This window comes from Mycothermus thermophilus, assembly GCF_041956435.1.
Source record: "Mycothermus thermophilus strain CBS 625.91 unplaced genomic scaffold VTJ04scaffold_6, whole genome shotgun sequence".
Lineage (NCBI taxonomy): Eukaryota > Fungi > Ascomycota > Sordariomycetes > Sordariales > Chaetomiaceae > Mycothermus > Mycothermus thermophilus.
This window is the reverse complement of record NW_027191432.1, coordinates 1-12,994: the sequence shown is the minus strand read 5'-3', so window position 1 is coordinate 12,994 and position 12,994 is coordinate 1. Positions and strand designations below refer to the sequence as shown.

Below are 12,994 nucleotides of genomic sequence, written 5' to 3'. Positions count from 1 at the left end.
GTTCCGTTTTCTTTCTTCTCTCTCTCTCTCTCTCTCTCTCTCTCTTTTCTTTTTTTTTTTTTTTTTTTTTTTTTGTTTTCGTTTCTGTTATTATTCGCAGAAAGAAACGAGATTGGAGGGGAAGTTGCATGGAAGGATAGGACCCTAAGCCTAAGCAAGAGAGATACATAAGAGACATAAGAGAGGAGAGAATATTAAGGGTGACCAAAGAAGAAGTGACGGAAGAACAAAGCTAGAGATCAAGAAGGAAAGAAGGAAAGCAAAGAAGCACGGAACCCAAGATAGAACTGCAACCTGTTGGGTCACGTAAGTGTCTGTACTAGCAACGAGTAACGGATAAGAAGTCAGGGAATCATCTTGAACTTGAACTAGTGGTGAGGGTAGTATTCGATTTGCATTAGATCGATCAAGTTAAGGATATAGCCTTCTCTGGCCTACTTGGGTTATCGATAACCACTACTTGCCAAGATTGTTTCATTTTCCTTTTCATAACCTCAGAGAAAAGATGCGAAAGGATGGGATGAAGAAGAAAAGAAATTAGAAGCATTAATAGGTACGCAGAGATAGAACCAGCAGCGGCGATGCGGGAAGGAACTGAACAAGGCAGGAAGAAAAGAAGGAGGAAAACATAATGAGGCAACGAGGAAGAAAGATAAAGAAAATGAAGAACTATTAGGCACGAAAGGAGAGATTTCAATGAAACGAAAAGAAAGGAAGAGAAAAAAGAACAATAGACAAGAGAAATAACATACACAGATGGAACCATCAAGATCATGACCCAACAACTCATCGCAACATGGGATGCCTATTATTACTCCCAGAGACGTCATGTCTTGTGCGCGGCACAGGCGCTTAGCATCCCGCTCAGTCAGCGGACAGTTCGCCAGAGGCCCCAGCCGCGTGCGCGTCTCCCGTCATGCTGCTCGCTCTCTTCAGAATCATCAATCCAAAACACTGACTTGTGGCTTGATCAGGTCTTTTCCCTCTCATCGATAATCCGGTTGCTCAAACCGCACATCACCTATGAAGACGACTTTCGTCTTGGACGACTCCACAACGCAGCCGCTCAACATGATTTCCGACTTTGCGGGCAAAATAGCCCTCGTGACCGGTCTCGCGACCCATACCATCCGACAAGCATTTGTGGCCATCAGGCGCTCTCTCACAGTTCAATGGGTTTCCCTGAGAACGCGCACATCAACTCCACCAGCCAGCCCATCAGATGTCAAGAACGTTGTGGTTGTTGGAGCTTCTTTTGCTGGCTACTTTGCATCCCGCATCTTGGCGACGTCATTGCCAAGAGACGGCCGATACCGCGTGGTTGTAATCGAACCCAATAGTCACTTCAACTTCACATGGGTGCTGCCTCGTTTCTGTGTCGTGGAGGGCCATGAGCACAAAGCATTTATTCCGTATACGCCGGCATTCTTCTCGCAAGCCCCCAGAGATATGGTCCGTTGGGTTCAAGATCGAGTTACCGGCGTAAGGAGAAACACGGTGGTCTTGAGAAGCGGCGAAGAAATACCGTACGAGTTTCTCCTCATCGCGACCGGGTCAAGCATGGCAGGACCGCCGTCTCGGCTTGGCGTCGAAAACAAGGCAGATGGAATAAAGCGTTTGAAGTCCATCCAGGATCGCATCAGGGAGGCAGAACACCTTGTCGTGGCGGGAGGGGGGGCTGCCGGTGTGGAGTTGGCCACAGATGCCAAAAGCTACTATCCGAACAAGTCGGTGACGCTGGTTCACTCGCGGCAGACTTTGATGAACCGGTTTGGACCCGAGCTTCAAAAGAGCGTCATGGACGCCGTTGAGAAACTTGGCATCCGCGTCGTTCTTGGAGAGAAGGTGCAGGCCCAAAGCGCCGATGGCAAGTTTGTGACGCTCAGCTCTGGGAACAAGCTCGAGTGCGATTGTTTGGTACGTGATCTTGACCTACTCGCCGAAACCATGGCTGATTCATCAGATAAACTGCACCGGGCAAAAACCTGCTTCGGGCTTGGTGGCAGAGATCGCTCCTCATGCGCTCTCACCGTCGGGCCGGATCAGGGTCAAGCCTACCCTTCAGATCGATGATGACTCGTTGCCGAATGTGTTTGCGTGCGGTGATGTTGCCGAAACGAATGTTTCCAATGCGAGTGCAAGGACATCTTCTCGCCAAGCCGAAGTTGCAGCGGATAATATCGCTTTGATGGCACGAGGAAAACAACCCAGATACACATACAAACCAGCCTGGCAGGACGAAGTCATCAGCTTGACTTTGGGTTTGGTATGTTGATTCCCACTCTCGTCTGTCTGATGAAGAAGCTGACGCAGTCTTAGGGCCGCTCCATCACGGGCGTATGGAATGGGAGATCAGAGCTTTTGTTTTCGAGGACTGAGAACGATTTGACCCCGATGTGTGAGAGGGCATGGAGAGCGCTTGCCTGTCGGCCATTTGAAGATACCGGTATGTATTCCGATAAACAGACGTAGCGAGCGAGGGCTTCCTGCAGTGCTTCATGAGACTTGGAGGGGGTTGATGCAGTACATTCAAATAGACCCAGGAATTCCATTGCTTGATGGTGGAGGCAGCAGAAGAGGCTAGGGGTATCTGCTTGGGGTTCACGGAGTGGGAACGCCAAGTCTTTGCTGCCTCGGCTGCGACCTCAACACATGGATGTCTGGAGGGTTGACATGCTGCGTTCGCACATCGCACAACACCAACTCACAGTTTATCCTCAACCTTTCGAGACATCAATCATCATGCCGTCTACCCAAATACCGCTCAAACTCGACTCGGCATTACGTGCTGCCTCGATCGCCAATGCCGTGCTCTATTTGGCGATCGTCCGTTCCCCTCCAAGTCTGGGACGGATGGTGGTGAAGACGCTGTCAACAACACTTCTTTCAGCATTTGCCGCTGCTCGAGGAGGCTCAGTTCTTCTGGTAGCCGCCCTGGCTCTCGGATCACTCGGCGATGCATTCCTCGCCTGGGACGACGACGCCTCATTTCTCTACGGCCTCTCATCCTTTTTAACCGCGCACCTTCTTTACGCCGGGCTCTTTTTCAACAGTTCAGGAGAACCCCGACTCGAAACCGTCCTCACAGGCTGGAGAGCAATGGTTGCAGGCGGATTGAGCATCCTTGTTCCTGTCATGATTGCCCTGTTGGTGCCTCGAATCAGCAAAGGGCTTCGACTCCCCGTTGTTGTGTACTCCATCGCGATTTTCGGCATGGCCATGACATCCCTGATGCTGGACAGCACTCTAGTCATCGTTGGGGCCGTTATGTTTTGCAGCTCCGATTCGATACTTGCCGCCGATAGGTTTTTGGTGCCTCGAGGGTCCTCGGTGCGCTCAATCATGCAATATGCTGTCTGGATTCTTTATTACGCCGGGCAACTCTACATTGCTCTTGGCATGCTGGCTGCGGACACTGGGAGGCTAGAATGAGGCAATATTATCTTGTTAGGTAGTTGAGCGGTAATGTCGTGGTCATGCATATTTTTGTGTTGAGAAGCCATGATAGTCGAAGGGAAAGAGGAATTTCAGCAATCGTTCTGGGTCGTATCTAGGAGAAAACCGCCAAGGATGTGTGATCTTCACATTGAGTTTCAGGGCTGCTCAGAGCCTAGTGACAACCAACTCGTTCCCCAAGTTGTCGATGTCAAACATGATCGACTCGTTCGGAGTTTTGCCTGGCGATCATCCGTCCGGCACATGGCTCATCCGGCTCGTCATTCCAACACTTTAAATGGAGCTGGAAGTCCTGCTTTGCAACACCGAACAGAAGCTTATTCTTCAACCTTAATTCTTGAATTCTTTATTTTGGATACCCCTTGGCGCTGGACGCCCAGCTGGTCTGACCCTTCCATTCACACAAGCAACATGAGGAAGAATTTCATTTGGGCGCTCTGCGCCGTCTTTCCCGTTGTATTGGCCGATGACCATGCGGCAACCAGCGTGAGTACACTAGAGTTTAAGAACCGGTTCATGGAGTCGGGAATTGTGCCCGAGGTCATTGCCGCCATCGACCCTTCAGTATCGTTCTATGTCGGGTACAGGTCCGGCGACCACGATGAGCTCTTGGTTCCTGGGTCGAACCTCACTGTCTCCGAGGCATCAAGGCCGTTTGAGTTCAGTGTCGAGAACCTCAACAATGCAACAAATGTGACAGCTCAGACGCGATTCCTCATTTATCTGGTATGGTTCTTCACAATTTAAAAAAAAACAACGGCTTCGTCTAACTTGTCAAGCTTGACGCCGATGCTCCCTCTCGCAACAACCCGACAGCACGAAACCAGAGGTATTTCCTTGCAGGAAATTATACTCGAATCGGCACGAACTCGACCCTTCTGCCAACAGCTGAGGTTCTTGGTGTGCCAAATGGACAGTTCCAGCCCTTTACGTGTTTCATCCCACCCAACCCGTCGCCCAACACTGGGGTTCATCGGTACATCTTTGCTCTGTACATCCAACCGGCGAGGTTCAATACCGCGGGCTTCGAGACGGCTGGAATGGAAGCCACTATTGAGAATTGGAATGTGAGTTTTGCGTCATTCTTTCGTTCGTACTTTGCTAATAGAGGCTCCAGTTATCGATGTGGCGAACGCAACTTGGATTGGGGCCAGCCATTGGGGCAACGTTTTTCACCATCGATACCGACAACAGCTCGGCAGTCAATGCAGATGGAACTCCGGGCACCTCAACGGGGCCGACTATCCATGCTTCATGGGGTTGGACGACTGTCTTGATGATGACAGGTGGGCTCTTGTTAGGTCTGTAGTGAGTGAGCATTGTCCGAGGGCATGGCGTGTGGCGGGACCTGGTTGAGTAAGCTCAGGATGTACTGGTCTTGTGGGTTACTCCACGACCAGGAAGAGAGGAGGGATGGGTAGACCACAGGTCCGGCCGAGAGGAAGACAACGTTGTAGGGTGTTGCAGGTGGCATGCCGTCTTTCACCTCGTCTTTGATCCTGAGGTAACTGGGTTGTTAGGTAATATCTGAAAGTGTCATGCTATCGCGGAGATGCGCTTGATATATGAATGACATGGAGTCCGAGGAAAACTCTTTCACATCGCAATGATAGAGGATTCATGGCTTAGGAAAAGGTCTCTTCAAAAGGGAGTCACTCAGCCGCCGGATAGGGATCGGCCAGCCTCTTCAGGACTCTATGTCGACGAGTCAATTCCTAACGTCCCGTAATTCATGAGTCAAGACAAAACTGAAATGAGAGTTACACAGAAACAACAGTAGCAACAATCAGACAATAAAACGTCTGGTTCTTTTATCCCGGCAATAACCGCCCGTTACGCAACCTCTTCAATCTCAAACTTGACCAACAGCGAACACGCCGTCTCGTGACCCTTGAGATCCAACATCCTGACAAATCGCCAACCCGGTTGAACATAGAGAAGTCTCACGGCAGCCACACCAAGGATCGGATTGGTCGCGAAGCTCGCGTCGTTTTTGATGAGCATCCGGAGGAACACGAGCTCGTCGTCCACAAACTCCCACTCCAACGTCTCATCCCAGACAGGATCCGTCGCAGGCGGTTTCTCAACGCCGACCAGGTGAAGAAGAGGGGCCAGTGCTTTCCGGGCGTGATAAGGTGCGGTCTTGCGTTTCAGTTTCACGAGCTCGCCGTTGGACCCCGCATGAAGAAGCGTGCAGGTGACATATGGCTTGAGCTCATCGATGTCACCTTTGAACGGGACGTCCGTTGCACCCACAACCCGCAGCTTTAGCGTCTTTCTCCGGGGTGGGGACGAATCCAAGCCACGAAGCAATGCGGGTTTCAAGACATATCCAGCCGTCCCCGCGAATAGGGCATCGTTCAGCTGCATGCTCGCACCGAACGTCTGCCAATTGAGGGCGCATATCTGGGCCCCGATGGCCCAAAACGGAACGGGAGAGAGGTTCTTGGAGGAGATTCTTGTCCCTTTGGGGTACACCCGCATCAGGAAGCGGGCGTTGTGACGAGCAATCTCCGCCCTGTGCTCTGCCAGGTGCGAAGAGAGTCCGGTTTCGGACACGTTGATGAGGTGATGTTCTTCTGGGCCGTTTTTGACCTTGCCGTCCAGGTACCACGACGAGTCGCGCGGCTTGACAGACTGTCCATAGACGCCCAACTCTGCCAACTCGGGGATGATGACGGGCCGAGGGGCAGCCTTTTTCTTTGCCTTGTACTCCTCCCGGGCTTTCTTTTCGTCATCAGAGTCGCTTGAGGAATCGCTAGACGAATCGGACGAAGAGTCATCGGACTCGTCGGGGAGATGATATTCGACAATGACGGCAATTTTGGAGCCCAAGTCCTCAAGCCGAACCGAACTCTGATTCTCATGAAGTCGCTCACTGACAAGGCGGTCTCCCCAAACCTCTTTCATGATCTGGACGAGCCTGAGCTGGCCGTCATGGTCACAATGGTTTTCCAGGGAGATCAGGACTGGTCCAGGCGCAGAGCCCTTGGGCGCTTCTGACGCTTCCCGATCAACAGCGTCACGGATGGTCTCGCAGACTGCCCGGAAAGGGATGTTGGACACGAGGGTGAACCCATGGGTGACTGTTTCTTGTTAGACATAGTTGGCAAGACGGATCATGTCTGTACGCACCTTTGGGCTCGTTCTTATCGTCCGAGTTGTCCCTTCGCAAGTTAGCGAATGGGTCTTGCTTTGAGGGAGCGGAACGTACCAAACATCAATTTCGATGCACCTCGCGCCAGCCTTGAGGGTCGTTTCGTAGGCTGCAGCAGACGATGCACCATAAAGTTGGTGAGCCATCAAGTATGTATTGTGGCTGGAGCTGATGAAGTATTCCGACAGTGGGTGCGATCTGTCTGTGACTGACTGGGGAGGCACAGCAACAGGCTTGTCCAGAAGATGGATCAGCCCCTCGGAATCATCCTTTTCCAACAAGCCCTCATGGGAGAGAAAGGACCGAAGGGCATCGCTGACACGTAAGCGATGCTTTGTAACGTCTGCCGTCAGGGCGCTGTGGCCGCCCCCAGCCACGGTCTCATTGTCAATTTCCTCTCCTTGATCATCTTCGTCGTCTTCTGTCCGTTTAGACCTTTTGAAGGGGTTGAATCGGGCCATGCGTGACGAAAGGCTGGCCGAGTCGGACATGGCGGTGGGGCTTGGGTGAACTTGGGACTCTTTCAAGGGCGGTGTGAGTTGTAGGAGTGTTTGGAGAGTCTTGTGGAGATCAGGGGGCGCTGAGCTGAGAGGAGCTGCCCCTCTTTGCGTGCGGGCGGGGTAGTTGAGGGACACAAATCTTGGTCAGCCACAAGAATTACATGGAACGCACTGAGCTGTTTTGGCAGCCTTGAATTGCTCGTAGGACGAGAGCACGCCAAGGGAAGCATTAACAGAATCAGGGAATCGTTCATCATTTCTTCAGGGGCCTTGCGGTACCTTTTGTATTGGCTGGGAGTGTATTATTTCATGCGCTGAGCCTGGGGGTTGGTTCTGGAATCCCAGGTCATTCATCGAAAGAGCAACATACTTGTAGAGAAACGGCGAGGATAATAGGCATCAAGGGCAAAAGAAAAGAAAGGACGAATAATGTTCCTATGGTTAGGTAGGTAAGAGCCTGAAATCTTTGTCTCATTATTTGCCTGAGATGATCACCTCCTCGGTCCTGCATCTAGCTCTGCGGCATCCCTATCTGCGCCCAGCTCTGCTGGCTGCCGAGGGAGACTTCCTCCAACCCCCATCGTGTTAGCTGTCCAGCCATACCCGTAATATGGATATTGCTGAACATGACTAGGCACCTCGGCGACGAAGCCGGCTGGCATCTCGACATACATTTTTGAGTAGTCTGTTTCAGAGACACCCACCGTTGGAGTCGACGTGAACGCACCGTATCCGATAGAAGAGGGGTCGATTTGAGACTGTTGACCTGGTTGCTCCGGCGGAACTTGTTGCCGGTGACGACGCTTGCGAATGAGGATGAGGGCGGCTACGGCGAGTGAAAGAACAAGGACACCACCTGCGACGCCTCCCGCGATGGCACCTATCCGGGCTTGAGAAGAGCCCGATCCTGGTTCGCTGGACTGGGTGGTGGATGGAGTTGGAGTATTCGAGGGATGGCTGTCTGTAGTTGTGCTTGGTGAGGGAGCTAAAGGGGAAGTGGCATTAGTAAGAGGGTACACAGGGAGATCGGACTATGGGTGACTGATAGAAAGACATCAGGGCAACAGAGCATTTAACAAGAAGCAAAGAAGCAAAGTAGAAAAGGAGAAGTAAAGGGAAAAAGGAAGAGACAACAAACGGCATTATCCGGGTGGGCTGGGCCGATAGAACGGGATGGCTAGCCGTGTAAATACTCACCGTCTGTCGCCCGAGTTGTTGTAAATAATTTCCTAACCTCATCAGATGACCACTCAACGTTATCCAATTGACTGCTCGACATTAGCTCTATGTACCACACGTCTTGGAATCGGAAAGGCGCATCGTTGCTCACCCGCTGCCGTACCAGTCCCGAAGATACTGGGCTCGCTCATACTCTCCAGCATTGGCGTCATAAGAGTCCTTCCACGTGAGAGTTGTCATATCAAACAGCATCAACCCGTTGGTGGCGGGATCCGGGTCGGTCCAGTTGCCCCCATAGCCGCCGATAACCAAGACCTGCCTCTTGCCCACTCGAACACAGCTCTGAAGGTTGTCAGATAGAGATTTCCGAGAACAAGATGTTGCGAACTTACAAGCCCATATCGATATCCCCCTGGCGCGTCTGGTAGTCGAGTCCAGAAGAACCCCGGAAGACTTAGGATGTAGGCATCCTGTCCTGCTTCATTTTGAGCATTACCCCGACCCCCCGAAACGAAACTTAGACATGTTAGCATCTGCTTGCATTAGACTCCAAGGAAGGACACCGACATATCAAAACCTCCATTGTTAGTAGGGAACCCAACCGCACAAAACTCCCCCCGAGGCGTTGTGGGAATCGTCCCAGTCGTCTTCTGCCAGAACGCTTGCTTGGTCACCGGGTCGAAAAACGTGAGATTCTCCATATCGATCGGTCTTCCGTACGACTTGCTGAAGTCCGCAACCAACGGCGGCGTAGGCGGCGAGTACCCGCCAAACAGCATGATTATCCCATTGGGCCCGAACACAGGGACGTACTCGGCAGACGTGTAGACAAGGCCGTTTGCACCCAAGGGAGAGAACCCGACCGTTCCGCTTGACCATGCTGGCTTCTTAAGGTTGAAGGTCATCATGCCCGTCAGGACCTCGAGTTGGCCATGAAAGTTGATCCGCGTATAACCGTGCACTATCCCGCCAACAACGAAGCCGGTGTCTGGGGTGCTGGTCCATGCGCCATCTTCGGCAGACGGCAGATCGCGGGTGCCAGCGTCGACTAGGGACCAAGAGCCTCCACCGTTCCCGTCGGCGGTGAACTTCCACAACTCGGGATTTGCTGTTATGTTGCGTCCATTCGGGAACTTGCCGCCCCAGGAATAAAACACGCCAGCGGCCTCGTCCTTCCAAAGAACCACGTTCGCCTTTGCAGGGCCCGGCTTGTGGATGGTCCGGATGGTGACATTTTTCGTCGTCCAGGACTTGGAGATATCGATGGAGAGTGTGGAGTTGACTGGGAGTGTTAGTAAAGACTTTAAACTCGGGGGATGGTTTCTTGCCTTGATCTGACTCGGTGCTCCACAGTCGGTCATCGACTTTCTGCGTTAGCGCGCCTCCATCAATGTAGACAAAGCTGCCGAGAACAGTTGCCCTTGCCCAAACCCTGCGGAGGAAGTTTTCAGGGGACGGCACGTCTGGGAGTGCTGTGGTGGGTACGCAGAGGAGGAGGAGGAGGGCTAGAATCACGGCCATGATGGCAGGATCACCGGCGGCATGTTGGTGGAAGAGTTGAGTTGATGAGCAAGAATTTCCTCGTTTCCAGCGGTCAATTCATCGGCGTCCTCAGTGCGGCAGGGCTGTGGCGATGGCTTCTCCCGGGTGGTAGCGAGGGTGGTTCCAGAGATTGCAGGAATGTATGCGCCGAGACGGCACGGAGTCTCAACTCCTTGCACATAATAGAGAGATTCAGCAAGGCATTACACAGGAGATGTGAATCAGCATCGAGCCGTCAATAATCCCCAGCGACACAACGCCAACAAACGACCGAGAAGAACGATAAAGACGACGAGGAAGATCTGAGTGAGGCCGTCTCTCATTTTGACGACCAATTCCTCGTCCAGCACCAACTGGCCAAAGCATACGCTAGATGCTCGTCACATTCAGGTGAAATCGAGGCGACAGTGGTTGCAAGCGCTGTCGCCGAGCGAGCGTGTCTACCGATACTACAAGGCACACTAGGACTCTGAGCTTTGCCAAAAGTTGCACCAGGAGCTTGAGAAACTTGGCGACATTGAGCCGACTGATCCTTCCGCAGTCGTCGAGCAGAGTTCCATCATCAAGCCCCTCGTCAACGAGCTGCATGCTGAATGTCTGGCACAATACAGTGGTGTCATTGCAGCAGCTGTTCATGGCGGCTGTTCAGCGAAGCTCCATCTTCACTTCAAAGCCAGTATCGTGTTTATCGTTGAGGCTAGAAAGTTGACAAACGCCGGTCCCCGCTGGACGAAGCCGAAGCTGATGTCGGTTATGGGCAACACCAAGCAACTTGACCCGGACGTCCAGTCGGGCACCAAGGAGTTGTGGAGCCTATACGAACCACAGTTCGGGATGCCGACTCTGGCACGAGCGGTGGCTGCGGGAGAGATTGTCAAGGACACGCTCATGATCAATCACCGGCCCCGCGGCACTTCCATGCAGTTGCCATCCTCATTTCTTACAATGGCGTCCTGCGCAAGACCTGGCTGCCCCCAGGTAAACACAACGAACTGGCAGACCAGGCTCAGGAAGAAGTGTCCAGAGATGGATGTCAGGTCTCGCATCCTCATCGAGATCCAGAATGCGCAGGTGGACAGGGTTGTCACATCATATTCCAACATGGCGCATGTCAACAAGCCGAGGCAGATCGTTCCCGAGATCCTCTGCGATCCGGCACTTAACAACCTGGACAAGCCTATCACAGTCATGTGCATCCCTACGTACAAGGCCCAGGTGGATGCCATCCTCAAGATGCTGGACGAGCTTGTGATTTCCCAGGTTCTTACCCTGTCGCATCGACGTTCGGACTGTAGATGCTGCACAAGGCTCTTCCGCGGATGTAGTCTTGGTTGACTACACTCGGAACGATGGTTCAGGTTTCGTCGGCGATCAGCAACGCTTGTGTGTCGCCACCACTCGCGAGAAATATGTCGAGATATACCTCATGCCCTGCGGTGTTTTCCCCGAGGGCCGTCTCAGCAACGATCCCCGCAAAGATCTCGACCCCGGGCTAGTCGCCGGTATCTATCTCAACTGCGCACGCCCGAAGTGAATCCACACCAAGATCGTGACAGATTCCGCCGCCCCGGCCTCCACTGTCGACGACAAATGCAAGAATTGCAGGGGAAAACATGATCAGTTGGTCTGTATCAGGCCGCTACGGTGCAAGAATTGTGGGCAGCGGGGACATGGCTCCAACTATTGCACAGCTCCGAAGAATGTCTGGCTCCGGTGCAACAGATTACTATCCCCTAGAGGCGGCGCAACTAGAGTATAAGTCACATGTATAGATCTATATCAACTATAGACAAGAATATAAAGTAGATAATATAGGGACCAGGGTTAGGAATGAGAGAGGACGGGTAGTAGAGATAGTAAGTTTTAATCTAAATAGAATTCCCTTCTAGGAGTATAGGTAATATAAATAAGTTTTCCTCTAAACGAAATTTGCTAGTAATAAGGCTCTAATCTAAATAAAGAAAATCTGTATAAGAATCCTTGACCGGAAAAGCACGCCCCCCTGGGCGGGGGCGGCGGGGGCAGGGGCGGCGGGGCCCTAGGCTACAGGCAGGAAGGGCGGGGAAGGGGTGGGAGCGGAAACGGGGCCGGGAGGGCAGGTTTTGGGGGGGGTCGATGTCCTCTAAACAGATTTAGTATGGGAAATGGGGTCCTCTAAATAAGAGGGTTAAGGGTTGAAATATCGTCGATTTCCATAAAATAAAGTAGGTGGGTGCCACGGGATGCTCAATGGCTCAACGTAGGGGTCCTCTTATTAGCAACGAGGTTGCGCGAGGAACGTACAACCTGGAGGACCTGACCCGTGGGTTAAATACCCCTCACCTGTGGGGTGCACGGGCCAGGTGGCTCCACTATTCTACAACCTAAACCAGTGGGGCTAGGGTCAGGGTCACAACCCTAACCCTCAAGGAACGGGTGCTAACCCGTGACAGTGGGTATCCTTCACCACTTTAGGGCTTAGGGTTACCCCCCGCAAATATAGTACACCTATACAAGCTATATACCATTGGATTCTCCTTACATAGGTAAGTAAGGATCCACAATCTGCTTTATTACTACATCTTTTACCGATTTAATATCGATTTTTAAAGATAGTATACTTTATATATTACTAACGCCTTACCAAGCCTACACTTCCATTTTAGGAAGTTCGGGTTAGGCAGGGGCAACCAGGTTATCATTTGGGAAATCCAGACTTAGCATCTTAGCGCCGGGAAGATGGCAGGGGCGACGAGGTTACTATTAGGAAATCCGGACTTGGCATCCTGGCGCTCCTTCTGCACAACCCAACCACAGTTCAGAGTTTAGCTATACACGTGACTCGTGATCAAAGCGGCACATATGATTGTTCTTTGCATGTTGATGTGGCCTTGTTTTCGACGCCGAAATCACGCAACCCCCGGCCCTCCTTCACCACTTTAGGGCTTAGGGTTACCCCCCCAAATATAGTGCACCTATACAAACTATATACCATTCGATTCCGCTTATAGAGCTGAGTAAGAACCAGCAATCCGCTCCGTTACTGCATTTTTTGCCGATTTAATATCGATTTTCAAAGATGGTATATTTTTGGTGGTTCTGCCAAGCCTCGAGAAGCTCGATTCATTTTTGGAATAGTGCGCCAAGCCTCGAGAAGCTCGATTCATTTTTGGAATAGTGC

The 12,994-nt window shown here is 52.0% G+C and overlaps 5 protein-coding genes across 5 annotated transcripts; 3 read left to right on the top strand and 2 right to left on the bottom strand.

The window, feature by feature from the left end:
- Positions 1 to 1,560: 1,560 nt before the first annotated feature.
- VTJ04DRAFT_8400 (uncharacterized protein) lies at positions 1,561 to 3,432 on the top strand (the record flags this gene model as incomplete). The annotated part of the gene is made up of 4 exons (XM_069366834.1): positions 1,561 to 1,917; positions 1,964 to 2,266; positions 2,320 to 2,446; positions 2,711 to 3,432. The coding sequence occupies 4 exons, from the start codon at positions 1,561 to 1,563 to the stop codon at positions 3,430 to 3,432; spliced, it is 1,509 nt and encodes a 502-aa protein (XP_069215222.1).
- A 435-nt stretch (positions 3,433 to 3,867) lies between these two features.
- VTJ04DRAFT_8399 (uncharacterized protein) lies at positions 3,868 to 4,765 on the top strand (the record flags this gene model as incomplete). Its single annotated transcript, XM_069366831.1, has 3 exons — positions 3,868 to 4,182; positions 4,236 to 4,523; positions 4,574 to 4,765. 3 exons carry the CDS (start codon positions 3,868 to 3,870, stop codon positions 4,763 to 4,765), a joined length of 795 nt encoding a protein of 264 aa, XP_069215221.1.
- Positions 4,766 to 5,289: 524 nt separating this feature from the next.
- On the bottom strand, positions 5,290 to 7,104 carry VTJ04DRAFT_8398 (uncharacterized protein; the record flags this gene model as incomplete). Its single annotated transcript, XM_069366830.1, has 3 exons — positions 5,290 to 6,542; positions 6,592 to 6,623; positions 6,671 to 7,104. 3 exons carry the CDS (start codon positions 7,102 to 7,104, stop codon positions 5,290 to 5,292), a joined length of 1,719 nt encoding a protein of 572 aa, XP_069215220.1.
- A 500-nt stretch (positions 7,105 to 7,604) lies between these two features.
- On the bottom strand, positions 7,605 to 9,813 carry VTJ04DRAFT_8397 (uncharacterized protein; the record flags this gene model as incomplete). Its single annotated transcript, XM_069366829.1, has 6 exons — positions 7,605 to 8,098; positions 8,311 to 8,381; positions 8,444 to 8,634; positions 8,685 to 8,713; positions 8,900 to 9,574; positions 9,621 to 9,813. The coding sequence occupies 6 exons, from the start codon at positions 9,811 to 9,813 to the stop codon at positions 7,605 to 7,607; spliced, it is 1,653 nt and encodes a 550-aa protein (XP_069215219.1).
- Positions 9,814 to 10,578: 765 nt separating this feature from the next.
- Positions 10,579 to 11,368, top strand: VTJ04DRAFT_8396 (uncharacterized protein; the record flags this gene model as incomplete). Its single annotated transcript, XM_069366828.1, has 2 exons — positions 10,579 to 11,125; positions 11,193 to 11,368. The coding sequence occupies 2 exons, from the start codon at positions 10,579 to 10,581 to the stop codon at positions 11,366 to 11,368; spliced, it is 723 nt and encodes a 240-aa protein (XP_069215218.1).
- Positions 11,369 to 12,994: the final 1,626 nt, after the last annotated feature.